Source organism: Trypanosoma brucei, chromosome 4 (assembly GCF_000210295.1).
Source record: "Trypanosoma brucei gambiense DAL972 chromosome 4, complete sequence".
Taxonomy (NCBI): domain Eukaryota; phylum Euglenozoa; class Kinetoplastea; order Trypanosomatida; family Trypanosomatidae; genus Trypanosoma; species Trypanosoma brucei.
This window is the reverse complement of record NC_026737.1, coordinates 751,197-776,946: the sequence shown is the minus strand read 5'-3', so window position 1 is coordinate 776,946 and position 25,750 is coordinate 751,197. Positions and strand designations below refer to the sequence as shown.

Genomic DNA, 25,750 nt, shown 5'->3' with positions numbered 1-25,750 from the left:
TTAATAACTGTTATTATTAATATTATTTCGTTCGTTTTTCTCCCTTTGGCTCTCTCGGGCCCTCCTACGGGTCCTGCCAACGCAGTGGAGCGAAGGAATGCTTTACTCTTTCCGTCCTTTCCGCCGCGATTCCTGTCCTTTGCGAAGATGAAGAGGCAGTAAAAATAACAACACCAACGGTGATAATAATAGTGTAATGGGGGAAAAAAAATTCGTGGCAGGAAAGCCGAAGCAAAGGGTAATTAAGAGAGCGCGCCCCCCCTTTATGTTTCTTGTAGGTGTTCCACTCACTTCAGTTCCTGTATTGCACATACTCACGTTCTTTTTGTTTTCTCTTGTTTTCAACACTAACAACGCCAGCAAATACAAACAAAAAAGAGCAAAAACAGAACCAAACAAAAATGCAATGTTGCAACCCCCCGCGCTGCGCTGCTGTTGGAATAAAGAGACACGTATTTTTTTTCTTTTTCGCCTTCCTACATCCCCATTCCAGGCAGCTAAGGGATGACAAAAGGAGACAAGAAAACAGAAGGCAGGGGAGAGAGACACGCATAATATAATATCGAAGGGAGAAATAGGGAAAATGAAAAAGTTAAAGGGTCATTCCGCTGCCTTGAAGTGTGTAACATTGTACGGAGGCAGCAAATTCATTTCCCTCTTTTTCTGTTTCCCTATTTCACCTTCTCTCCGTTTCTTTTACAGCTAGTGGAAATGTCCATTTTTTTCTTTTTTACCCAACAGTTCATACCATACCATGTCGCTGGTTCACTTTATTTCCTCTTAGTAAAAACAAATACAAATACATCCGCACAAATATGAGTATACCATATCCCCAAGGTTCATCTCCCCCTTTCTATCTTTTAGTCCTCACAACGTTCACTATCAGTTCTTCCCGTATGTTTCGTCCCTTTCTTGCCCTAGTTCTTTTCTAGTTGTATTAGCCTTAGCACACTGTATTTGAACAATCAATTATTCATTTTATGCCTTTGCTACCTTTCTCCCCCCCCTTTGCGCGCATGAAGAAGGCCAACAATACGTTCATGACCGCGACCAACACCAACACCAGAAAAAGAACCCAACAAATCAAGTCGTGACAATCCACATAATGTGTAACCAACATGTTCGTGTGCGTCCTTGGTTTACAGTTCCCGGTAATCTGTGAAGTTGGTTTTCTCTTTCGCGATGATCTTTTCATTCGTGGGCAGGTTTCGCCGCTCCAGTTCAAATGCAGAAAGAAGTTTACAAGCAGCCATATTTCTTTCGTTTCTCAGCTCGCCGCTTCTAACGCTCCTCTCCGTTCCTCTACAGATCGCTACACGATATTACCCTCCTTCCTTCAACTGACTTTCCATCGGGAAAACTTCGTCATTTTCATTGAAGCGGCTAACTCCGGTAATGGACTCGACTCAACGGATTTGGTGACGGCAAACAACCCTTAAACAAGAGGGACATTGATGAAGCGTTGAAACGCTCAGGCTCCTTCCCACTTCCTAGTGTTTTGTAGGCTTGCATCTTGCTTTCTTTAACTGTTCGACTTGCTGCGTTCCCTCTTTGCTTTCTCCCCTCGCCGCCCCATTTTCTTTTTTATCGTTATTATTGAGTGCAACCTTTCTACATTTCCAACCGTGCTTCTCACTCATTGTTCCCCTTCCTTTTGGTTTTTTTCTTTTTTCGTTTCCTCTCCCTCAGTCACGCATCTCAAACACCTGACCTTCAATAATTCCTGTTCATCTCTCCACCTCGTATTGGGCGCCCGGCCTATCAATCACGTGAGAAGCGGGAGCGGACGCGGGAGAGTTCTTCGCGACGGCGCTGGTACCGGAGGCGTTCGTTGCGTTCCGAACCGGAGAGGCGGCGCTCACGCAAATAATCGGTGCTTTTCACGGAGCGGCGCGACCTCACATCACCGTAATCCACGGCATTACGACGCCTCTCCAATACGCGGCCATATGACGGTCGGAAGCGGCGGAAGGGGCCATCAGGGCGCCGTGACAAGAGCCGACGGCGGTCCACTTCTCTGAAGCGGTCACGTCCCAAACCACGACGGGGTCTCGACACGCCACGGTTGCCACCAGTCACGGCGCCCCGAGCTCCTCCTCTCGGCCGTTGCTGTTGGTTGCCTTTCCCCCCTCGGCGGTTGCGGCGCAGGGACTGGGCAATGTTTTGCTCCTTGATGATTTCACTTAGGGGCCGATCAATGATTTCCATGCTTGATCGACCTTTCCTTCACTTAATACAGCCTGCTCTCAGTACGCCTCCTATTAGTTAAATATTTGGTCCGACTTGATTATGCGCAAGTCCTTTCTCTATTTTGCTTTAATCCCTAGGTTTCACAGCTCCTTTGTTGCTGGTGGTATATTGATGGCGCGTCAGTTAACCTTGTGTTTGGGATGTGTTGCAGGGTTCACCGACGTGAGCGATCCAAGAGCTGGTCCAAACTTCACAATTATGCTGCCTGCTTTTCCTTTTTTTCTCTTGCGTTTTTTAAAAAAGCGTATATGCTACAAACGTAGTTGCTCCTCTTTTCTCTTGTTCCTCGATTGGTAAGTCTGATATCCGTTCGTATTCCAACCAGTAGATAGTGCGTTCAGGTGAGCACGCGTGCCGGCGCGCGGTTCGCAGATGGCGGAAACAGGGAGAAGAGTTGGTCGTAAAAAGAAAGAAAGTCAAAGGGTGGACGTGTTTTTTTTTTCATTATTACTTCCATGCCGACACGCCGAAGAACACGTACGCGCGATGCCCGTCATTTTCTTTTGGTTTGTGTTGTAGTTTTCGTGCATGACAGCGGTTAGTAAGCATCTCTGTGTGTGTAAATGTAAGTTTCTTCCCGTGGTGACCCAGTGAGAGTGATTCATGTCATCGTTTGACCATGGCAACAGTCTGAGACGCACAGGTAGCCGAAAAAAAAAGACAGAGGGATGATTTTTTCCCCCCGTTTGTGTTGTCATTTTTAATAACTAAGGAATTCTCCCCTTTACCAACTGATCCCCTTTACGTCGGCTCTGCCTCCTCCTCCCCTCCTCTTTCTTCTTCGCCACATTCCAGTCCTGATGATGGGGAATTGAATAAGTTCGTCCGTGACGAGCGTCGTATCTCAATCGAGGACTGAAAACAAATAAACAAGTGAAAAAAAAAATATGGGCGCAAGTCGCCACTCCACGGAGGAGGAACGATATATCGAGAAACCGCGGCCTTTTCTCTCCTCCCTTCTGGTCCGTTCGTTCCTCTTCATCCTCTTTGTTGAGTTCCACCGAATGAGCGCCCGAACAGAAGAGCATTTAATCAAACGCATCCCTCGGAAACAAAGGAAAGGTGCGACCCGACAACATACGCGCAAAGGGTGAATGCCCCATGCACAACTTGTTATTGCACATAATCCGTGAGCAAGTGGACATGTGTATGCATTGACCAAATAAGCAGATTAAACCAAGCACCCTGCTCACACACACTTCCACCACGTACAGAAATCGGGACAAGGCATTACATGATCGAAGAAGTAAGTTAACACTTACTTCAGCAGAACCACTGACAGTACAAAGATACGTGCAACAATTCTCCTCTTCTTCTTCCTTACTTCTTTCCCTCATACTGATGTCTCCAAAGGTGCAACTTACATACCGAAACTGCACCCATCACCGTTACAATCCTCTCGCACCTTTGGTTACCAGTTATATGTTATGCCTGCCAAATAACAGCAATAATAATACGTGAAGTTATGCATTTCGTCTAATTTATCCACCCGTTTTTTTTGCATTTGTCCACCCCAGTGCTGATATATCCATTATTACAAGGCACCGGTACGCATTTTGCATCACATTAACAGCTCGCAACGGGTGCGGATGGGATTGAAGACTTGAATTGAATAAAAAATAGAGTTGCAGCACAGACGGAAATTCCTCTGCCTCCCCTTCTCAAGAACCGTTTGTGCGTGCACAGACAAAATAAAATTGCATCTTGTTGTCATCATTTGCTTCCTCCAGAGTTGGTGGACGAATGAACACCGTTCATGGCGTAACACGTGATTTCCCTGCATTTTCCGGAGGGGGGGAAGAAAAAAAAATAATATGTGTATGTATATACATATATATATATATACTAAGACATATTATGGGTGGGCCTGCATGGGTCCTTCCGTTTGGAGTGAGAAACGCGTAACAGCCGGCCGGTTGAATGTCTGCAATAAAACAAAAGAGAAGTGAGATATTTCGCTTCGTTTGACCGCTGAATTTCACTGTCCCGCACCCCTCCTCCTCCTCCTCCTCCCCCCATCATCCATTTTGTCTGTGACGAGCCCGCATTATTTTCAACCATCCCGCAGCTCAGGACATTTTACGAGAGGAGCAGCAAATACGGAGAACCGACACAATTCACTCGCCTGCATGAACGAAGTAACGCATCCAAACTGTAAAGTAAAGGTAATTCCAAGGAATGATCGAATCAATTAGAGGTAATGGTCGATCAGGTGGGTGCAGCAAACAAACAAACAAACAAATAAAAGAAGGATCTTCCCGAATCTGCCTTATCCTCTTGCCTTCTCATGTCATTACTGTGGTGCGCTAAAAGGCGCACGATCACAGCGACGGCACCAGAAAACGCACAGCTTCAAGAAATGTTCCGCCTCTCGCGTGCCAATTCGCGCACCACGCACTGAAAGGCAAATATGATCTGGAGGAGAAAAATAGAAGAAATTGAAAGTGTTGAATCGGACCTACGGTACAGAAAGAGGGAATGTGTCAATTGATACGATCCCATTTCTTATGGAGCTAATTGCCTTAACCATTCTATCCTATTTTCCTTTCTCTGTTCTCTTTTGTCCACCTATTTGTCCACCGCTACTGTGGGATGCGCCGGTCGTGTGCACGGCGGCTGTCATAACATAATTTTGCCTCTCAAACTGTTGATTCATTTTGGACACAAACTCAAGCACGTACGCCAACAAATCGGTGGTTTTGGTTTTCTGTGCTTAAATTCAGCATTTTCACAGTCAGTTCATGGCACGCAAACAATTCTCTGTGTGATGCCGCAGTCACTCTTATTTCTCTCTCTTTTTTTTTTTTTTAAGCACACGCGTAACTTTTCATATTCACTCAAACTGTGCTAATGTCATTCATGCTTATGAACTCTACTTGTCCTTAATCGTTTCTGTGCGTATCAGTTGAGTCCAGAAATGACAAAAAAGCGAAGAAAGCAAAAAAAAAAAAAAGAGGAAAAAAAAACATGAACGTATGCAAGTATGTAAGCAACGTGCGTTTATGTGCACGTTCCAACATTAACTTTTCCTTATTTTTGTTGTTGCTGCAACAACGAAGACAAGGGTTAAAGTTATTAGCCCCGGAATGCAACACGTTGCACCACCCAAAGGAAAAAGGGGAAAGAGGGGAGTCAAGTTTGGATTATCCACAGTCATGTGAGGACACACGAGTAGAACAGTTGCTTATTTTGTCCAGTAGTAAAAAAAAAAAAAGAAATTACTACTTTTCATCTTCTTTTTTTCTTTCTTTGTTAAACAAAAACTATTCCCACTTTCTTTCTGTTTTGCTCTCCTTTACATTCACCACAAACTCAAACTAGTTGCGCTCTAATTGTGCATCTCACGGAGTTGATTTCGGCAGCAATAAAATTAACCACTCAACTATTTTATATCATTTTTCGACTCCTGTCTCGGGAGGGAGGGAGGGAAGGAAGGGGAACGCATTCCTCTGGAAAATGATCCACTTCCTCCCTTTACTTCTTTTTTTTTTGTTTGTTAAAATAAGGATCTCTTCCTCTCCCTCCCCCTCCCCTCTCCGCACACAATAATATATATATATATATATAAATATATAAATATATGTATATGCATGTATACGCACAACTGTACCAAAACACCGATAATGGCAGCCTGTTCGTACCAAAAAGAGAACAGCATAAAGCAAAGAAAAGCAGGAAAGGAAAAGAAGAAATGGAAGAAAATGACAAGCGAAACAACACACAGCACAACACACACACACACACACGTGTACGAAAACATGTATTTCTATAAACCCTTAACTTCACTGAAGAAGGTTCTGTTGTTGCAGCCTTGCCGAAAACCATAAGGAAAAAAAAAAGACCGAAAAAAGCAACCAACACAACGAACTGTTCAAAAGAAAAAAAAAGAAAAAAGAAATTCCCTTCATCCCCTTTGTGGCCACTTTATGCAAGAGTGTTTTCATTCAAAGTAATATACGTATACATATACACATACGTGTATACATGTTTCCTCGAAGAAGCTACGGAAGCAAACGAAACAACAACAACGCAATATGGAATCCGCATTGAGGTGGACTCCAAAAAAAGATATTCACGCCACCACCAACTCAATTACTGACGTGAATCCCTGGCAAAAATACCTAACAGAACAAACGAAGAAACGAAAATAGAATACTTTGAAAGATGGGGGAGATGTGCTGCGATGCCTCCACACCTGCAGCTGCGCTCGCTCTGCTTTCTTTCTTTCTTTCTTTTCGTTCCTTAACCATTCTTTTTGCTCATTTTTTTTCTTTTTTTTTCTACCTCTTTGCACACCCACAAGCACACACGCCACCATTTCTCCATTGTGTTTTCTCCTTCTCCTTCCCCTTCTTCTCTCCTCCTTCATTGTCCATCCCTCACCCTCATATTTATGGTTCATCATCTACGATTTGATCATTGTTCCAAAGGGATGAGGCCCCCTCCCGCTGCGTGCGAGTACCGGCAGATTCCCCATCAACCACTGGTCGGGTTGCAGCCGTGTCATTTACAAAATCAGTCGTCCGGTAGCCGCGGAATAATGTGGGAGGGAGCGGTACGGCAGCGGGTACGACGGTACCGGGGCCACGGCGGGAGAAGGCGGGGATGATCGCCTTCGGGTAGCCGTCAAACCACCACTTGCCGCGGCAGCAGCAAATATAGAAGGCGGATGCGATGGCAAAGCCGACAATGATAGTAAAAAATGTGTAGAAGAGGAATAACCACGGAGGGCAACATCCACAAACACCGATGTTGTTCCCCCACGGGTCCTTTTTTGAAAGGCACGTGGTAGCAACGCCACAGTTGCATTTAAACTGCTCAGGGGCTCCCCTCTCACAAAAAAGTTCATCCGACTCCTTGTACTCTTCCCCTGATTTGTTGAGGATAGCTCTGTTGACGCCTTTTAGGGAACTCAGTGGCTGGCATCGGTTTTCTAAACTGATCCCAAAGAAGTTGCCATTGGCATGCATTACTAGAGAAAGGAGTAGTAGACAGACGCTCCGCCGCATTATCGCCTAACACCGCCTACCTTTGACGTTTACTAAAAAATGGCCCTTGTAAAAAAAAGAAAAAGATGCCATTATATATATATATATATATATATACATATATTTGAGGGAAGAATAAACTCGCAACAGGTGTTGGCAACCCGATCCCAACTTCATCTTTCTCCAGGGATCCTCATTTCTTTTCCCTCCTCCAGACGGGAACAAAACATCCATCTGTACACGAGGGTCCAGTTTAAATCCCCCCCTTTTTTTTTGACACCTCCCTTTCTTAACGACAGGAAAGGTCTCAGCGCGTCACCGCTTCTGCAAGGTCCTGAAGCCCGCCGCGCGTTGATGCGGTGCCCCACCCCCAACCCATCACATCTTCACATCCCCTAACTAAGACATGTAAGCACTTGGAGGGTTTTGGCTTCTGTACACTTCGCTCTGTCGTGGTGCAATCACAGGATTCAGTGCGGTGAAATGTGAGTTCCGTCTCCCACTTTTCATTGGCATCTAACGAGACATCATCACGAAGCTTCAATTTGGCTGAACAAGTTTCAGCGCAAAGAGCTACGAGGCCGCTTCTGTTCGACTCGTTGATAATGTACCGGGCCACTTTTTCGCACCACACACCATGTGCAATGAGTGCCATGAGATGAAAGGAGCGACGTTGGAAGAAACCGGTGATTTGTGGTGTTGTTTTACCCCTTTCCTCCGTTGACTTGAGCAGCTTTGCGGGGACAGCAAACAGCATCGGTGTCATGACTTCTGTCAAGAGGGCACTTAACTCAAGAGTGCGCTCGGGGGTTCCACCTGTGGTCCATCTCATGGAAATGAAGCGCTGAGACTTACCTTCCGCAACACTTGCCTCTTCACCCTCTTGAATAATACGGCAGTCGCAGCGGAGGGAATATTTCCAATGAGCAGTTGCCTGCACGTCTGTGAAGGTCACTTCGGCGGGATGTGCCAGTGTTGGCAAGCGCTCAGCACATCGGGGGAGAACTGAGAGGCAGGTGGTACCTCCCGGCAATGGGTCATGGGAACAGAAACGAAAGGCCACCGCTGGGCTCCGCTCGGGCATATGAAGAATAAGAAACACTTGCAGAAGCGACCGGCGCACTGCCAGGAAGTTAACCTCATAACGTATTTCACCACCTATCCTTGACGTGTTCACTAGACGGGAAGAACTGTCAGTGACTGTGGAAATAAACGCTTGCTCTCCAACAGCGTCAGGGTTGGGGGTTTCAGCTTCATTGTGAGCTGGTTGCTGCTGCACCTGATGGTCACCTCGTTCAGTCACCTTGTGTCTTTGTGACTGGTAATTTTGTTGCCGTTGTTCATCTGATGAAACCACCCCCCAGGAGAAGGTCTCAAAGTTACTGCGGAATGCCGACTGTGCCAGTCCGACACCGCTGTGCGGAAAATATGGCGACATTCCCGCCTCTGACGCAGCTGCTGGAGCGGACGACGTCGCCTTCACCCGGGGAATCACAACAGGCGCAAAAAGGGGGTGGTTTCCACTTACTGTCACGGAAGGTTCCCTTTCGAGTGGTGTGAGAGAGAATTTCACGCATTCCGCATTTTTCTCCATCATGGTTTGCGGCGTTATGACACCGTAGGGATGGGGAACATGCCCCACGAAATGCAACAAATCGCAGTGAGGGGAAGCAGAAACTATTACTTTCCTGATTGCATCCTCGCCAGGGTTTCCATCTGTCATCTTCACCCAACTACCCGCGTGTGCCGCCCCCGTTCCCTTTTTAGCATGTATATTAGTGACCACGTACAAATGATGAGTAAAGAAAACAAGAGAAAAAGTGATATAAGTCTCTTGACAACAATAAGCAATGACAAAAGGCACTTGAGTTTGTGGGTACCGACAAAGCGCACTGACGACCGTTTTGCTGACCGGCTCGTTCCTCCTCCGTTATACGCGCAAGTACTTGGGGCGAGAGGGCATTGGAATGCCTTTCTGTTGGGAAATTGCGCGCACTCAACGAGAGCCGGACTCGCTGTTTAATTAATTTGTACACGTTTATCAGATTTGTGAAGTGGCACAGGCCGTATTTATAGTTCTTCCCATTTATCACGTGGTTGGGCGAAACCGTAATAGTTCCCGGCACGAAGTCGGGATGTGCTTTACTCCCTTCCCGTGTCACACCTCGTCTAACTCCCATACGTCTCTGTTGCCGTCGTCATCTTGTTCCCCATTGAGTCTCTCCATTTTGACATCATCGGTTAGCTGCTGCACTTCCATTGGAGAGAAAATCCTTCCCGTGTCCACGAGATTATTCAGGTATTGTTCCTTATCGTTCGGTGGTGACTTCAAAATACCCTTGCAAATGCGGTGGAGTTCCTCGAGCGCTCGATTATTTCCGGGATCCTCCGGGTGCTTGTACTTGCGCCACACACACGCGTGCAAAATGGTACGAATCGCAACAAGGGCCTTGTATGACTCGGAGTCCATATGAATGCCAATCCAGTTTCCCACGACGCACAGATGCACCTGGTTGTCGTAGTGCATGTCAGCCTCTCCAACACCAAAGAGAAGCAGCGCCCAAAGGCTAACGGAGGAAACTTGGGTTAGAAACTCTTCTCGAGACTCCTTCAACGAAAAAATACCCTGATAAATATACAACATAGAGGGAAGATCCATGTGCTCATCGTTGTGCGGGCTGAATAAATCTTGTGGTGTGGAACAGGTATGTGCTTGCGGTGAGCCTGTACGGCGACACGCACTATCCTTTGATGGTGAAATAGCGGAGCGTGTTGAAGTGCGCATCACCAACGTTTTCGCCTTTTTCCCCTGTTGCTGGAGCAGCGGTGTCGGGTCAAGAACAGCCACATTCGGAAAGAGTGCTGCACACAGACAAGCCTTCACTAGCGACACATCTGTGGCGTCAGCTGAAAGCGGTCCATCGTCGAAGTACAAAACGTGAGAACCATCTCCACCAAAACTCCCACATTCGCTTGTGAACTGTGGAGAGTTTAGTTCTGTGTCGCGAATAAATCCTGAACGCTGAAGAATATCGCGATACTGTTGCTTATACCGGGAGATAAGCCTCATATTGTTTGCGCTCAGAAAGTTTTCCTTGGCGAAGCCGGCGTCGGCACGCCGTGCACTGTACGCATTATACGCATTCAATACGCTAATATGGTCGCTCTGCGACCCCATTGCAAACACACGCCGCCGGACCCTCACCTCAAAGGACATATCACGGCTTGAAAGGAACGGATTCACGTCGCCCGTTGCAGCCATCGTCAATGCAGAGTCAAGGCAGCGGAGGACAGCGCCCATCATAATCATCTTCGCTACCGTCGGTTCGCAGGGAAGTCGTGACAAGTAGAGGCCAAGGGGCGTGAGCCGTTCGTCGGCAGACACCGCACCGAGGCTCTGCAGCTGGCGCATGGAGTCCTCCACATTTTTCTCGGATGGAGGCTCAATAAACGTGCGAAGTTTTTCCTTCGGCCTGTCGTGACCAAGAGCTAGGAGTTTAAGCAACACTTGCGTCAGAGGCACACGATGAATCTCTGCCTCTTGGAAAGCCGGTAGCACATCCCATACGTCACGCACGAACAGCCGGTAGCAAACTCCTCCCTGTGTCCGCCCCGCCCGTCCCTTTCTCTGAGTGCAGTTCGCCTGACTTGCATACCGCAGCGACAGCTGCGTGGCGTATGTTGTTGACATGGGTGCTGCAAGGATGCCAAGCTCCCTTCCCTGCTGCTGGAGCCCGGAGACACGCGAGACCCACGTGGTTTGTTTAATCAGTCCAGTATCGATAACAACTGCTGCATCATCAATTGTGATGCCACTCTCGGCAATGTTGGTGGCAAGAACCACCTTTACCTTTCCTACGGGCGCTGGCGCAAAGCATTCGCGTTGCTTCGCCGCATCAACACATGAATGGAGAAGTATTATATGGTACCGTTGGCCGTCCCCAAGACCCTCGATGGCTTGTTTTGCCGCCACTAGCTCCTTCCAGCCGGGAAGGAAGACAAGAACAGACTTACCGAAAACGTCGTTGTTGAGGTCCACTTCGACGCTTCGGCGAACAAGCTGCGCAATGAGGCTGTAGTCTGTTTTCAGTGGAGAACTGAGCAACTGCTTCTTTGCGCCAAAACCCGATCTGCCTCTGTTGGCCGCCCCCTTTCTTCTTCCGACTTCACCGGCCCCTCCAGCCGCAGTTAGAGAGTCAAACATGGTACTGTAGTAGGCATTTCTGGTGTTGGTTTGTTTCTGGAGAAGGGCAGCCACATCATCAAGGTACCGCACTTCCACCGGGTATGTGGCGCCTTCCACACTGATCACGGGCGCCCTGCCAAAGTAAGATGCGAACATATCAGACTGCATTGTCGCGCTCATGAGAACAACCTTCAGGCGTGGGTTCCTCCCACTTTCCATGAGATCTTTAACTAGAGCGAGGAGCACGTCACAATTAATGTCGCGTTCATGCACCTCATCAATGACTAAGTGACTTACCGCATCAAGCGATGGCATACCAACCAACATCTGCAGCAAAACACCCGTTGTGCATAGCGTAACGTGACGGCCAGGACGTGCGTCCAATCGCACGGCGTATCCAACGTCGCCACCCACGGCTGACAGGCGCTCACTGGCGATTCGTTCCGCAACACTAAATGCACTCAATCGCCGCGGTTGCGTAACGACGATGCAACACTGGTCGCCGCGACCAGCCATTATTTCTGCATCAAGAATATATTGTGGCACTTGTGTCGTCTTCCCGCAGCCTGTGGTACCACACACTACGACGACGCGGTTCTGTTGGAGCTCATTTAAGATGCTCTGCGACACGGCATTAATTGAGAGCGATGACCGCCGTGCATGGTACCGCTCAAGGTACTTTGGATCGGCTCGCAAGGTGCACAACCGGTCCCGCAATCGATTCGCGTAGGCTTCGTCACGACTTATTTCTTCTAGTGCATTGATTGTGGCGCGCGTCTCCGCGTCTACCACATCATCTGTATCATCACTTTTGTTCTCATCTTTACTGGAAGAGGCCTTGCTCCCGGTTAGTGTGGTCCCGTCATCTGCAAGGTGGAGTTCCTTGTGGACCCGCTGCACCAACGCATGGATGGCGTTCCTCAGGCTTTCTGGAAGTTTTGCCGAGGGAACGCACTGCGGCTGTATTTTTGGGTAACGAGAGATGATACTATTAATTGCTTGCAGTCGTTCGTCATACAGCTCCATCTCACTTAGTGCATGTTCGATTGCATCACGTTCAGCCTCGAATCGATTGACTCCCCGGCCGGTACTGGCCACATCATCCAGTAGCAACTCACACTTGTAGCCTCTTCCGTCCTTTGTAAAGCTCGGTTTGGGCTTTACGCCACAAAGAAGTGTAAAAAAATCTAACATCTTTGAGTATCGCGGGCTGAGGCTCGAGGAGATGGCGCTCGTGGAGGAGCCCTCGCGACACACCGAAGCTAGAGGGGAAGAAGCCAACCGCTGATCTTTTATGAGTTTGAGAATGTTCAAGGCATGCATTGCACACCGTTGTTTGGCCTCTTTCAGGGATGTTGCGACGCCCGTGGCACTTAGTTGTGACGTATCATCCAGGAGAAGCGTTGCGACAAAGATACGTCGTGACACCCGAGTAATATGAATATCCTTCGTTGCGTTTCGTATCTCATTGTTCAATCTCTGTAAAGCCAGGTGATTAATGTGCTTCTCCCCCTTTGTCATGTCAGCCGCGCGGTCGACAAGGGGGTTCCCACTCCGTGGGACGCGCAGTTGTACGTATGCGTCTGTTCGCTCCTGCTGTTCCCTGCGTCGAATGTAATTCTCGCAATCACTCACATACCTTTCCCACTGCATGCCCGGTGCCCATGGCGGCGGTAATTTTAACGTGGTAGAAAGTGGCGAACCCTGTGCGTGCTTGTGGTGAGGGGTCTGCGCGGCATTTGATGGGACGGACGACACGCCCTCTTCTTCCAGCGGCAGAGGCATGTCGTGGCACCCGACGCCATCGATTGAGAAGTGATCGATGAGCATCGCGGCGTGCATGCAGCACAACGCCTTTGCCACCTTCCCTCGCCTTGACTGACCGACTGCACGCACTTGTTGACCGCGGACGTTGAAGTCCAACACGGCGCGCTTCAATGTTGTTCGGGGCACGTTCAGTAGGCGTATCTTAGGAGACTCTGCTGACGTGCCCAGCTCCAGTGTTTCTTTCTCCTGCTTCTTCAGGAATGACTCAAGCTGCGACTCCATACGCATATTTATTCGCGAGACTGGTATGACAGCGAAGTTGAGCGGCATGCTACCCACATCAGCGCCGCCGCTATTGCCGAGTTGTGGGCTCCCTTCACGGCTACGGTACCTCCTTCTGATGTCTGCGCGGGCTCTCAGTTGAAACTGAAGAGAAGCACTGCTCACAGTCAGACTATGTGAGAAACCTTGCCGTGCAGCGACCGCCACGACACGCGCGGCATTACTGAGAGCGCGTGTGAACATAATACCTCCACAACACCGCTAAAAATGTCTCGCCCCGCGGTTATAAAGCGGCGTGATTCCACTGCGCGGGTGTCCCCTGGCCCCACAGACGGAAAACTAGTGCTAGACGTTTTTGAAGCAATTGAGGGGTTGCATGTATGTGAATGTGAATGTGTGTGTGTGCGCAGCGACAGCGAAAACAAACGTGCACAGTTCTCAAGTGTGTTCGTGAGTGTCTAGGTCACTGCATCGTATTTATTAAGGGAAGAGAGCATCAGCACGCACAAGGCGCTGTGGGAGGATGGGGGAGAAACCCAGTTAACGAACTGGGTTGAAAAAGAGAAACTGCTCCAACTTTCCCACAGGAGCCGCGGTCAATACCCTCACGTCTGGAGGAAGAGATGATTTTCCACTCTCACCATCTCATACAGCAAATCGTCGTTCCCGGTGCTCTTTTTCCTCTTGTTGCTCCCCCATTTTTTCCCGGATCTCACTCAGCGCGCAAGCACGACTTCCGAGCAGCTTCATGGGTTTCTCCACGTACACCCAGTCGTTGTTAATCATATAGCGATAGTAGAGATAAAAGCATGTGAGCACTGTAACTAAGAGTGTTGTGAACAGCTTAACGTTCCGTAGCCGTTCAATGCTCATCGTGTGATATAGTGTGTTACGCTGTGTGTACAGGCCAACTGAAACTGTGTCAAATGTATGAACATTGCAGTTCTGCTCGTAATACATACCGCGGTCCTCCTGATCTTTCAGAACTCGCTTCTGGTTCTGCTCCACCCGAAGCATAGAGAGCTCGTGCTGTCGTTTCAGCTCAAATATTTCCTTATCACGCGATAGAATTTCCTGGATTAGCCGCTCACGATATTGTGCCTCCTTGTCCTTATCTTCGTCGCCTGTCGAGTCGACGCTGGCGTCCTTAGCGGTCGTTTCACCACTTACACGTCTCGTTTGTTGCCGACCTACTGGGTTGGCCGCGCACCAACTCAGTGTGGTGGAAAAGCGACCACATTCAGACCATCTTCTTAGCATTTATACCGTACTAATACTCACTCCTGTACACAGAAGCGTTGCGAGAAACCCCTTCAAGTGGTAATGGATACCTTCTTCCCTTTCTTTTCCTTTTCAACTGTGGAGGCCCCTGTGGTCAAGAGAGGGGGTCTTTTTTTTTTTTTTGCTTCTACCTTCCGTGTGCTTTCTCACTGTGGCCCTTGCAAAGGGAATTGTTCCCCTTCTTCGAGGATCCCCCAATCGTGTCGCCGCTTGCAAAGTACGGCTTTCAAAGCCGAACATACCAAGTAATAACCAAGTAAACGTCACAAACAAGGGGAGAAAATAATTGAGTGTGGGGCACCTGGGCGCATGCACGTTATCGTGGAGGACTTAGGGGTAAGGTTTCAGGGATGGGTCCGCATATAGTCCACACAGTGTGTTGCACCAGCGACAATTCCTGGGACAGTCACAAAACTTCGGCGGAAGGGAAAAAGTATCAGCTATTATAATATCGTTGTTTGCCACGACCAATACCCTCCCCTTCATATTAGGGGCAACAAGACGGATGTGCAATATGTTCGTGTGTTAGTGTACAGCTTAAGAAAATAGTGATATAACAGGAATCTCAATCATCCTACGAAGAGCCGCTTTGCATCACAATATCGGTGATTTCGCTGTCTGACATTTTCATCAGGCGGCGAACGATTGCGCTACAACGAGTGATAGACTCATTCCTGCGTTCCGATTGCGCCGACTCGCCTGACAACAAATAAAACCGCGCTTTGCTGTAGTCGTTGGACAGCGGAGGGAAGAAGCTCTTAAACGCTTGCCAGCGCTTACGAATTCCGCTCTCCAACTCACCGCCGCTGTGCTGCACGAGCATCTCCATAGTACCGAAGTCATCAACACCGCGACGCAGAACGACGGAGAGATCGGGGATGGTGCCAAGGACCAAACGGCACATGCGGCGTTCGAAGTTCGTAAGTTCGTGCAACGTTAACTCAGGGGGACTGACATGAGTTGCGGTTCCATCGACCGTGTTGCAACTACTTGTGGTGGTAACTACATCTCCCTCCGCAGTCACGCGGACCGCTAGCCTATTTTGCATGTCTTGTATCTGTGCTTGCTGTTGGGCCAAAATATCTCCAAGGTCCCGCACGCTGCGTAGAAGTTCTAGCTTCACCGCCTCAAGTTGCTCTACTTTTGCTTGTAGCGCCTGCACGTCCGCCACGCTATATATGTTGCTATTGTTGTTACCTCTACTGCGGAGTATATCACCACCTCTTACATTGCGTCTGTTTTCGTTCAGAACACCCTCGACATCGAGCACAGCGGCTCGCTCTGCTGCTGCCCTTTCCTGGAGCCGCCTCTGCAAATCCTCATATGCCTGTTCGTGTTCTTGTATTTCCGCATCCCACCGGCCACACACCTCAAAGCGGAGATCGGCGCGTGCTGTTTCTGGTCCTCTGACTGGTTTGTTCAACCGCTTCGCGTGCTCCACCCATATATGATGAGCGTTGGCGAACGCTGCCAGGCGGCGACTCACGCGTGATAGCTGTCCAAGCGACGACAAATCACAAAACGAAAAACAGTGTACAATGAGATGGCCCGGCATGCGGTTCAACTGCGCCGGCGCTGGGTTGCCACTATCGCACACTCGGGGGATCATGCAGCTTATTTCTTCATCTTCGTCGAGTGAGAAGGCACCACAGATTTGTTTCAGTCGCTCAAAAGCCTCACGCATGCTTTGAGTGTCTTGGTACGTCTTGATCCGCAACCGACCTGAGGTTATCGTGTGAGTGCGCAATGGTACCTTGGCGCCAGAGCCAGCCACATGACCTAAGGCTTCCTCATCCCCGCGCCTCACATGTGCGGCCTGCTGGTACCTCGGGATTCCTTTGTGGAGAATACTCTTTCCCGCCCGTGCTTGGCTGTCCATGTGGGTGTGGCAGTGTGTAGGGGCAACTGCCTTCAACAGAACTGATTTAGGCCCTGCTGCGATCAGTCAGTAAACACATCCAAGATAGTCAAGGAAATTGAGAAGGCAAATCAAGAAGAGAGGAATGTTAGTTGATATGGCATCGGCTGCAAGCACGAGTTCCGAGTAACAGTTTTTTTACACTACAAGAAGCGGCCTGACGACAAAACATGTACAATTCCAATTGTATATGTGGGAAAAATGAGTCTCTCAAGCTTGTGAAGAACAGGAAGGGGAGTCACATATACACACCGGCTATTCAATATACATACGGATACACTCTCCCCCTCCCTTTCCATCTAGTCAGTTTGTTCTAACTTTCCACTCACATTTTCTTCTTTTGCCGAATTTACATATGTTCTGCCCGCTGTTCATCGGCTGCGTGCACCTACTCGTATCACCGACGCATTAACCATACGTGACAACAACGTCAGTAGCGCACTGATATTTACTCAGACGGGTGTTGGGCACCCATGCGTGCGAATTTCCTTCCCTCTCGGTTCGCCTCTCTACTTATCGCTTGAGTAAGGGCAATTTATTCCTTCGACCCCTCAAAGGACTGAAGGTTTGAGAGTTCGGTTTTATCGGGCTAAAAGAAAATGACACGTTAATGCCCAATACACGATGTGACTGCTGTAATAGGTGCTTCAGTGTCTCATTTAACACGGTAAGCGTGTACTTATAAGGGTCATCACATTCGTCTGCGGCGCTTTGCTGGGACGATTGGCGATTGTCCCTTCGTCCACTAGATCTTGATAATCCTTCACTTCCCATACTCATTGTGAGCGCTGGATCCAGCACACCCCAGGTTGATGGTGATGACGCACACGCCCCGGATGAGCTTGCTCTGGATGGGAGACTTGTTCTTCGACTGGGCGAGAGGTTTCCAAAAGAGCCGCTTAGTGCAACAAGCACTCCAATTACCACGTTGAAGAAACACTCTCCGCAAGAGGTGATGTAGAGGTTTGTTGCTAGTTCCTGTTTGAAGTGATCGACCACTCGCTCTGTATATTCTGACATGATGGCATCAGTGCTCCTACATTGTTGCTTTTGCGGTGCTGCCCACTGCGCTGCATGCACTGTGGGAAGCTGGCTAGCAAAACCGTTCCTTCTCATCCACCACACCAAGTCCCCCCGCAAAGGATTGTTTGTCCAGACACTTTTTGGGGTTTTGGACCTACGGTCGGTCCCTGCCGGCGCCGGTGAAGTGGCTCGTTCGCTGCTAAACAGTTTGAGCCGCTCCCGCAAGTGTCGCGGGGCGTATAAGACTTCTGTCTTGCTGTTGTTATCTTCAGCCACCTCCATGGCGAGTTGCTTCAGAAGAAGCCTTCCCCGTGTCGAGGACTCAACAGACTCGTGTGCAGCCTGAGTTAGAGCAGATTCACCACCAATTGCTCTGTATGACACGTCCATCAACGTGCTGATTGCGGGGCCAGAAATTTCAATACCACTGTCTTCCCCTGTGCTAGATTGTACACGATTCCACTCGTATCCGTCAGAAGCATGCACCACCGTCGTTGCACGAATTCCACTAAAGAGAAGAGCGCCTGTACGAGCACTTTTTACGCGCAGTGTCGGTGCCAGTGTAAGAATCTCCTCCGGCCACTGTAGCGCCAGCAACTTACTATCAATCTGCAGTGCAGCTTCCAGCGCACGGAAAGCATCATTGAACGCAATGATATACGACGAAATGGAGTCTGTGTTGACAACATATCCATCATTTGCCAATGCGACCTCCTGCACCGTAGAGTTATACTGCCCACAGAGTTCTTTATACAACTCATTTGTTACTAAGCGGGAGAGTGCGCTTAGACCCGCAGCGGCGCAGAAAAGAAAGCCCAATTTTCTCTTTTTCGTAGCATCTCTTGATGTTTGCGTAAACAACCATGGCACACGGATTGCCTGCCTGACGCTGACGTGCCATGCCGCATCGTGCGACGCCATCATTGCTGCCTCGTTGCGTTCGAGAAAACCCTGCTTTTCCACTAACATGTGCTGTACATCCACCCGCCGGATGTGCGGGCTTTTAAACACCAGCTCTTCCTTCACGGATCGTTGTGAGCGCCACATTTTTTCCTCACCAGCACCCTGAACCGTGCGTTTGTCACCCATTTGCTGTTGGCGACGGTAGGCATATTCCTTGGGCAAAATAGAGTAGATATCTGTCAGGGTTGAGCCCTCTCCGAGGAATCGCACTCCGTAGCGTAGAATGTTGTATTCATCACTTATGACGTTAGACTTTTTTGTGTAGAAGCTGTCTACTACACCTGCCGAGGCAATAATTTCACCGCCGCGGGCAATATCGCACAACTTGGCTGACAGGGTCACCGCCACCCCCGCGCATAACCTCATGCTGCCCATCCTTCCTCCTGATCCAGTGTTACCGGCTTCACCATCATCACTGGTGCGGCCCTTCAATGCCCTACTGGAACCATGACCTATCGTATGAATCTCTCCCACGGCGATCCCTGCTCGTACAATACACGTTGTTGTTTTCTTTAGTTCACACGACTTGCTCACAGACGCATACGCCTGGGCTGCGAAGCGAAGGGCCTGACATGCCTGGTGAAATGCAAATGTCACCACATCGCGACTGTTTCCATTCACGTAGAGTCCGTCGTTTCTATCTCCGCACGCCACTACCTCACAGTGAAGCCGGTCATGTAAGTCAAGCTTTTCATTAACACTTAGCTTTCCACCAATGACCTGTTGCCACGCCTCGTTTTCGCCGATATCAACCGTGCATACGAAACAAGGTTGCCCCGGCATAATCGGCCGAAATCGATGGATGTATCGATCTTCTCCCTCCATGGCAACTCTTTCATGATAGGCACTTACTTCCTGGAGTTTAAGCCACTCGTGCTGAGCCCTATCCTTTTCGTTCTTCATTATTAGTAGTGAGAGCACCTTATCACCTACTCCCTCTTCACTAGGGGACAAGGTGTTGAGATGATCCACCCAACCATTGGCGGGTGCGGGTTGTTGTCCCTGCTGAGTAGCCCCTGCCAAACTCACGGGTCCGACTCCCTTCATTACCCCGATGACGTCAGGCACAACTTCCTTCACATCTATTATTTTACGCGCAAAACGAGGTACTGGGTCAACCATGTACGGCGGTATTCCACGGCGCCGTTCCAGGAACGCGGGAAGAATGGAACAGAAAAGTTCATTGGGAGAATCGTTTACGGGCACGATACTCCACTGGGCGCCTAATTTTGCTCGGACGGATTGAATAGTTAGATGATCCGTGGTGGTCGTCTCGTTTGTGATGTCGTGCTCCCTCGAGAACATTGAACACCACTTTTTGTTGGCTACAATTTCGCCGACTGGTGCTTCCTCAAGCGTTGTCACCAACGCATCACGAACTTCCTTTCCGTAGTACAACCAGGAGCCAGTGATTGGATCTACTTCCACCCCCGGGCTGCACGTGTACAGGCACGTGTGAATGCGTGGGCCACTGTAAATCAATTCACCAAAGTCCGTGACGGGTGCAAAGTGAGGGATCTTTATTGTGCGCGCTGGCCAGTCAACTTTCAGAAGGGCCGAGTGACACTCCCCCGCAAACCTCAGGGCGTGAGTTGCACAATAAAAGACAAACACCTGAAGGTGTCCTTCGAAGCAAACGTGATGGCCGTTGTGCTTCACCGCGAGGTCCTTCAAAAGTTCATGGTACACACCCATGGTAAAACCCTCTGTCCCTCGGAGGGGATACGTTACACTGGCCACAGTGTGAACGACGAAAGTTGCATCATGCAACGGGAGCCTTAACGAGTCGAAGCGAGGTTGGAAATACATGTCGTCATGTGACGCCATCAGTACCCCTTCAAGCTGCTCCAGTCGGCCTCTACCGGCAGCCCGGACAACACAAATGCGTCTGGACCTTTCTGTTGCCAGCTCCGCGCGAGCTTTGCGACGCCGTTGAAGAATGTCGTCAACAACACTTGACTTCAGTCTGTCATTCTCCTGCTGAAGCCGAGCACACGTCTCCTGCAGCCTCTTCAGCTCATCGTTCAACATAACCACCTGCAATTTATTTTCGGTATCCATTCTCACCAATTCGCACCGTTGCGTCTCCACGGTACTGACAAGTTCCTTGTTCCAATCTATTACTTGCTGAAACTCCTCCCTAGATGGAGTGTATTCCGTCCCACATCCGTAGCCTTGTGACCTGGGTGAGAGAGGTTGTTTATCACCCCCACTATTTGACTGTTGCCGTAGTAATGCCACCTTTCCCTCTAGTTGAGCAATGTGACGCCGAGCCGCCTCGTATTTGGAAAGAAGTTTTGTGTACTGCTCAACTGTGTACACATTACTTGCAGTCTCCCCAGAGCTTCTTGGAACAGGAGTTAGTGAATCATCCCTACAATTCAGGGAAAGAGACATTCCTCTGCCGTATATCCGCCCAACAGGAAACGGCGCGCTACAGGTGCTTCTTTTTATAAGTAATAAAGAAGAGAAGACCAATGTTGATGTCTACGATTAGATTGCATAACGAAGTGACCACCCTTCAGTTCCCCAATAAAACGACACACACACACACACACACTTGCCTACACGTATATATATATATATATATATCCTCATGTAAATATACAGATAGGTAAAGCAAAACTTTCCCGGATACAGCAGGGAAGATTCCGGGTAACCCAGTACTTGTAACCCAACAAATCACGAATGATGGATTTACACCACTTACACACCAAACGATCACAGAGGTGTCCGCGTGCACACCCCCGCCTGACGGCGCATAGCAAGTAGCAATCAGATTAATGACGCCAGCGTGCTTGACGGCTCCTCATTCACCACCTCGTTCCTAAATTCTTCAACAATACTCACAACCAGTGGTGCGGGTGGGATGACCAAAGCACTTTCATTTCCTCCCTCCACGGCGATGTATCCTGTGCGATCCCCCACACTTCTCCTCACGGCATCCAACGTCTTCTCCGCTTCCTTCCGCTCTGCCTCCAAGAGCCGTGAGTAAACTTCTGTTTTGAAGATACGCTGCTGCAGGTGTTCCCTTTTCTCCCGGATCTCTTCGAGTATCTTCAACACCGAGTCAACACTTTGTTGATTTTCACGAAACCTCTCCAGGTCACTTTCGCTCCACTCGGACCCTCCCGCAGCAGTATAGTCATGCATCTCCATCATGATCGCTTCCACACCTTGACTCAGAATTTTCTCTTTTTCCAACACTGCCACTAATGCCTCCTCACACCTTCGTAGCCTTTCATTGACGTACTCCGCCTCGTGGTCGAGGCTGGTAAACTCCGTCTGTATTTGTTCCGCGGCCTGCAGTTCACCTCTACTGACTGGTGAGCCCAAGATATCATCATCTTGAGAGGCACCGAAACCAAAGGACTTAAACCAATTTATGTGTGAGCTCCATGCAGACGGCTGCGAGTCACTGTGCACGAGCCCCATTTCTGCCGCTACTGAGACACACCACCTAATGAACACAGCGGAGACGGTGATGGTGTCTTTCAGGTGGTAGAGATGCAAAGAAGGAAGATACGAAGGGATTTCATGTTTATACATGTATGCAGCCGTTTCCGCCAACACAGGAACAATAAAAGTTAATAAGAACATAACATACAACGAATACAAGTGTATGTATGGGGGGGGGAAGATGGTGAAGTAGGGAGCCACAACCACAGCTGGGGACGAGGTGTACGTGGTAATTGTGGTTGTAAACCCGGCAGCAGAGGAAAAAAAAAAACACAAACGGTGAAACGAGACTTGCGAGTCACAAAATGGGGCTCAACCCCCTTTCCATCACACACACACACACACACACTCTCTCTCTCTCTCTTTCTCTCTTATTCTTTCCCTCTTTCATTCTTGTTTGTATAAGGGGGTTAGAGAGTTCCTCCTCTTGAAGTAGGATAAATATTACGGAGATGTTTACCCCCTTAAGAAACGAAGACACTATATACCCACTGACAGGCGCTACCACGTCTATTTACTCATCTATGTGGCCACCTTATGTAAGCGATGAAATACGCTAATTTTTTACTCTTCGGACTGATGAGCCGCTCTTCCCAACTCCCTCTCTTAATTCTCGTCAACGAATGAAAAGAAAAAAAAGGATTATGAACAAGACTAATGCCACGAAACTTATCTGCAGTACCGCAGTTACTTGACGATACCAATTCACATTTCCACACAGCATCTTTCCTTTGCCTAAGACACACGTCGGAACGGGATGCATTTGCAAACAAGAACACTACAACTATTATGAGAGGTGATAAGGGGACAAACGGGACACAATATAAAGGGGAGGAGGAGGAAAAAAAAAAAGGAACAATATGCGTTCCTCTATGGATCGCCCTTCCGCGGCATCCGTGAAACAGCGCCGTACGAACCTCCCGCAGCTTCGGATGAGGCCATGCCAAATCCTCGATAGAGGCGTTATTCAAATCAGATTGACAGAGCCACTCTTTTTTCCCTCCCCACTATCCGGAAACAGACACAGCTGGGAGAAGGTTTGTGTGCGTGTGTGTGTGTGCTTAGGGGAAGACACGTAAGAAATAAAAAGAAAGTTGCGTCAGATAACCCCAATCACACGCTCAAACGGCGCTCTATGCCACAATTCGCCGCTTACCCTTGTGACGCACAAGGGCGTCGTTAGGTCCAAGCTGCACGTATTTGACTAATTTTTTCCATGCCAGATCCTCAAATTGCTTTATAGCACAGCGAATTCGCACTTCTGCGAGCATTTGTGATATGATTCGTCGTGTTGCCCCTTCAAAAACGTACAACGCTAAGCGCCGCGCTGCCTCAACCGCCATTAGACGGCAAATCATTTTGTCCTCATTTGACAGGAAACAGCGACGGCGCCTCCTCACGACTTGTGCGCGCCTCTCTGATGTGTGCGATGTTGTGGCGCCGGGGGAACCCGCTCGAGAGGTGTTTAACGACTTATTTTCTCCCACCACTCCATCAGCACCTCTGCTTGCGGGTGGCGGGGGACTACGTGGCGAAGAAAAGAGAGTAAAGGGCGGTTTCGGCTTACCCTTTTTGTTTGCAACAGGCTTCGACCAGCGTGAAGTCGTCGCGCTCCCACGTTTCTGTTGTCGCCTGCTGTTTCGTGGTGAGGCCTTCTTGCGGCCCCTCGCTGGGGTGGGGGAGTTTGTCCCGGAGAAATCCGGTGCCGCCGACGCCGACGCCGGCTTTGCCGTTTTTGTTCCTTTCGCTGCTGTTTTAGTCTGCTGCCTTTTTTTTCTTGCCGTGGTTTCCTCTTCCTCTTCTTCCGCAGCATCTGACCCTAAACCGTGTTTCCGCGCCCACGCTTCCCGCACACGAGCAACCTCAGCCCGCCAGTCAAAGTTTGCAGCATCACCACTAAGCCTGTACCCTCCTAAGGCTGCCATACGTCTGCAATTCTCCACTGCTGCTTCGTAAGCCGCTTGCAACTTTTGGAAGCGTTCCTTCGTGCCAGGCTCATTTGAGCGATCGGGGTGAGTGGCGAAAGCAAGTCTACGGTAAGCAGCGCGTATCTCCTCGTATGTGGGATTCGCGCGGAGGCCTAATGTACGCCATGCGTGCAACATGTGTTCAGGACGGTGACCATATGTTGTCATGCCACACGCTATTGAGTGATTCACATTATTGGGTTAAGGGTCAAAGAGGAGAAATGATTTATTATTATTATTATTATTTTTGAAGGAAGGAAGGGCAGCCACAGCGTTAAGGACTTAAGGGGGAAAGTAATGGCAGTGACAACACAATAGTACGGGAGCACCACCTGACGGAGAGAAGATTAGAACATAATGTTCCCTTGCAGTTCATCATGAGCTTCACCTGCCATTTCTCCGCACAATAAAGGGAAATCGGTGACATCACCAACGGAATGGAACAACCCAACAACCGAAAAAATAATGATAAATAACTGCACCAACTGCAACGCAGAGTCTTAAAGACATGGCCTGGTTTCGACATTGAGGTCCACAATTAACGAAGTCCTTCAACCTCCTTACAGCACAAGACGGTATGTGAGATCATTGCTTGGGTTGATCGAACGACACACTTCGTTTTCACAGTGCTAAGGTTTGCAGGCCTTTCGCCAAACCCGAGGAGGTATTAACAACAGTTTTTTTTTTTTTAAATTTCTGCAAGGCGCCACAAACACGCAATCGTATATCAAGGAGGAAAGGTTACTGCAGCTACCACGATACCTTAATGCTTCAAGATGTTCCATGCTTCCACTCACTTCAACTGTCGCCACATTTCACGAGAATGCCGTACACTGCCACCCCAACTACGAGTTGATGCGGTTCCTGGTCACGGCGAATATACGTTGCATCCCACCCGTACGGCAAGCTTTTGCATGGGGGTTTGATACAAATACGGAACCCAAACAACTGTGATGTAGCCTGATATATATATATATATATACAAACATATATACATATACGTATGTTCACTACATCCGCACTATTGCTGCGTTATGAGTCTCAATCACCACCTCTTTTCCGTATTCCACACACCGTAACCCTAACCCTAATGTCTGGCATACCGTTCTTTCAGAATATCTCTCAAAATGAGCTGTGCCCGTTGTCTTCCTAATTCCTCTGCTGTGAGCACGGGGACGCTAACAGCACCGTTTCCATTCATCTCTTTTTCTTCGCCCTCGCTTTCCTTTTTGACCTGTACCGGGGCCTGCGGTACACTCCCTTTTTTTGCCACTTGTGCGAGGGTACCGCGCAGTCGTTTCAGCGTTGCTTCGGCATTCACACCTGACTCAATGTAATCCGCTACAGCGCCAAGTAACTCGGCGTCTAATGCAGTGTCGGTGCAGGGTTGGAGCTGCTCAATATCTGAAAGGGCAATAGAAAGTTGCTCTACCAGTTCATCGCGCGCATTCATGAGAATCTTTCCGCTATTATATATATATATATATATATAATATATATGTACGTGCCACTCCTCTCACCCCTTGACGGCTTGCACTTACTGGATTAACAAATGTAAGCAAGAAGAAAAATGTACTTCTTGAAAGGAGGTGCAGACTCCCGCAATAAAGAATATTGTTTTGGACATGGCCACAGGACTTCTTTCCTCCTCACATGATTTCTCGCT

At 48.9% G+C, this 25,750-nt stretch overlaps 12 protein-coding genes across 12 annotated transcripts; 1 reads left to right on the top strand and 11 right to left on the bottom strand.

Moving 5' to 3' along the window:
- Positions 1-1,118: 1,118 nt before the first annotated feature.
- Positions 1,119-1,439, top strand: TbgDal_IV3070 (hypothetical protein, unlikely; the record flags this gene model as incomplete). The annotated part of the gene is made up of 1 exon (XM_011774593.1): positions 1,119-1,439. One exon carries the CDS (start codon positions 1,119-1,121, stop codon positions 1,437-1,439), a length of 321 nt encoding a protein of 106 aa, XP_011772895.1.
- Positions 1,440-1,761: 322 nt separating this feature from the next.
- Positions 1,762-2,208, bottom strand: TbgDal_IV3060 (hypothetical protein, conserved; the record flags this gene model as incomplete). The annotated part of the gene is made up of 1 exon (XM_011774592.1): positions 1,762-2,208. One exon carries the CDS (start codon positions 2,206-2,208, stop codon positions 1,762-1,764), a length of 447 nt encoding a protein of 148 aa, XP_011772894.1.
- Positions 2,209-2,666: 458 nt separating this feature from the next.
- Positions 2,667-2,948, bottom strand: TbgDal_IV3050 (T. brucei spp.-specific protein; the record flags this gene model as incomplete). Its single annotated transcript, XM_011774591.1, has 1 exon — positions 2,667-2,948. The coding sequence occupies one exon, from the start codon at positions 2,946-2,948 to the stop codon at positions 2,667-2,669; it is 282 nt and encodes a 93-aa protein (XP_011772893.1).
- A 3,693-nt stretch (positions 2,949-6,641) lies between these two features.
- On the bottom strand, positions 6,642-7,259 carry TbgDal_IV3040 (hypothetical protein, conserved; the record flags this gene model as incomplete). The annotated part of the gene is made up of 1 exon (XM_011774590.1): positions 6,642-7,259. One exon carries the CDS (start codon positions 7,257-7,259, stop codon positions 6,642-6,644), a length of 618 nt encoding a protein of 205 aa, XP_011772892.1.
- A 286-nt stretch (positions 7,260-7,545) lies between these two features.
- On the bottom strand, positions 7,546-8,961 carry TbgDal_IV3030 (hypothetical protein, conserved; the record flags this gene model as incomplete). The annotated part of the gene is made up of 1 exon (XM_011774589.1): positions 7,546-8,961. The coding sequence occupies one exon, from the start codon at positions 8,959-8,961 to the stop codon at positions 7,546-7,548; it is 1,416 nt and encodes a 471-aa protein (XP_011772891.1).
- A 435-nt stretch (positions 8,962-9,396) lies between these two features.
- On the bottom strand, positions 9,397-13,716 carry TbgDal_IV3020 (ATP-dependent DEAH-box RNA helicase, putative; the record flags this gene model as incomplete). Its single annotated transcript, XM_011774588.1, has 1 exon — positions 9,397-13,716. The coding sequence occupies one exon, from the start codon at positions 13,714-13,716 to the stop codon at positions 9,397-9,399; it is 4,320 nt and encodes a 1,439-aa protein (XP_011772890.1).
- Positions 13,717-14,118: 402 nt separating this feature from the next.
- Positions 14,119-14,733, bottom strand: TbgDal_IV3010 (hypothetical protein, conserved; the record flags this gene model as incomplete). Its single annotated transcript, XM_011774587.1, has 1 exon — positions 14,119-14,733. The coding sequence occupies one exon, from the start codon at positions 14,731-14,733 to the stop codon at positions 14,119-14,121; it is 615 nt and encodes a 204-aa protein (XP_011772889.1).
- Positions 14,734-15,328: 595 nt separating this feature from the next.
- Positions 15,329-16,633, bottom strand: TbgDal_IV3000 (hypothetical protein, conserved; the record flags this gene model as incomplete). The annotated part of the gene is made up of 1 exon (XM_011774586.1): positions 15,329-16,633. The coding sequence occupies one exon, from the start codon at positions 16,631-16,633 to the stop codon at positions 15,329-15,331; it is 1,305 nt and encodes a 434-aa protein (XP_011772888.1).
- Positions 16,634-17,185: 552 nt separating this feature from the next.
- Positions 17,186-21,055, bottom strand: TbgDal_IV2990 (hypothetical protein, conserved; the record flags this gene model as incomplete). The annotated part of the gene is made up of 1 exon (XM_011774585.1): positions 17,186-21,055. The coding sequence occupies one exon, from the start codon at positions 21,053-21,055 to the stop codon at positions 17,186-17,188; it is 3,870 nt and encodes a 1,289-aa protein (XP_011772887.1).
- A 378-nt stretch (positions 21,056-21,433) lies between these two features.
- TbgDal_IV2980 (hypothetical protein, conserved) lies at positions 21,434-22,258 on the bottom strand (the record flags this gene model as incomplete). Its single annotated transcript, XM_011774584.1, has 1 exon — positions 21,434-22,258. The coding sequence occupies one exon, from the start codon at positions 22,256-22,258 to the stop codon at positions 21,434-21,436; it is 825 nt and encodes a 274-aa protein (XP_011772886.1).
- Positions 22,259-23,250: 992 nt separating this feature from the next.
- TbgDal_IV2970 (chaperone protein DNAj, putative) lies at positions 23,251-24,252 on the bottom strand (the record flags this gene model as incomplete). Its single annotated transcript, XM_011774583.1, has 1 exon — positions 23,251-24,252. The coding sequence occupies one exon, from the start codon at positions 24,250-24,252 to the stop codon at positions 23,251-23,253; it is 1,002 nt and encodes a 333-aa protein (XP_011772885.1).
- Positions 24,253-25,171: 919 nt separating this feature from the next.
- Positions 25,172-25,537, bottom strand: TbgDal_IV2960 (hypothetical protein, conserved; the record flags this gene model as incomplete). The annotated part of the gene is made up of 1 exon (XM_011774582.1): positions 25,172-25,537. One exon carries the CDS (start codon positions 25,535-25,537, stop codon positions 25,172-25,174), a length of 366 nt encoding a protein of 121 aa, XP_011772884.1.
- Between the last annotated feature and the right edge of the window lie 213 nt (positions 25,538-25,750).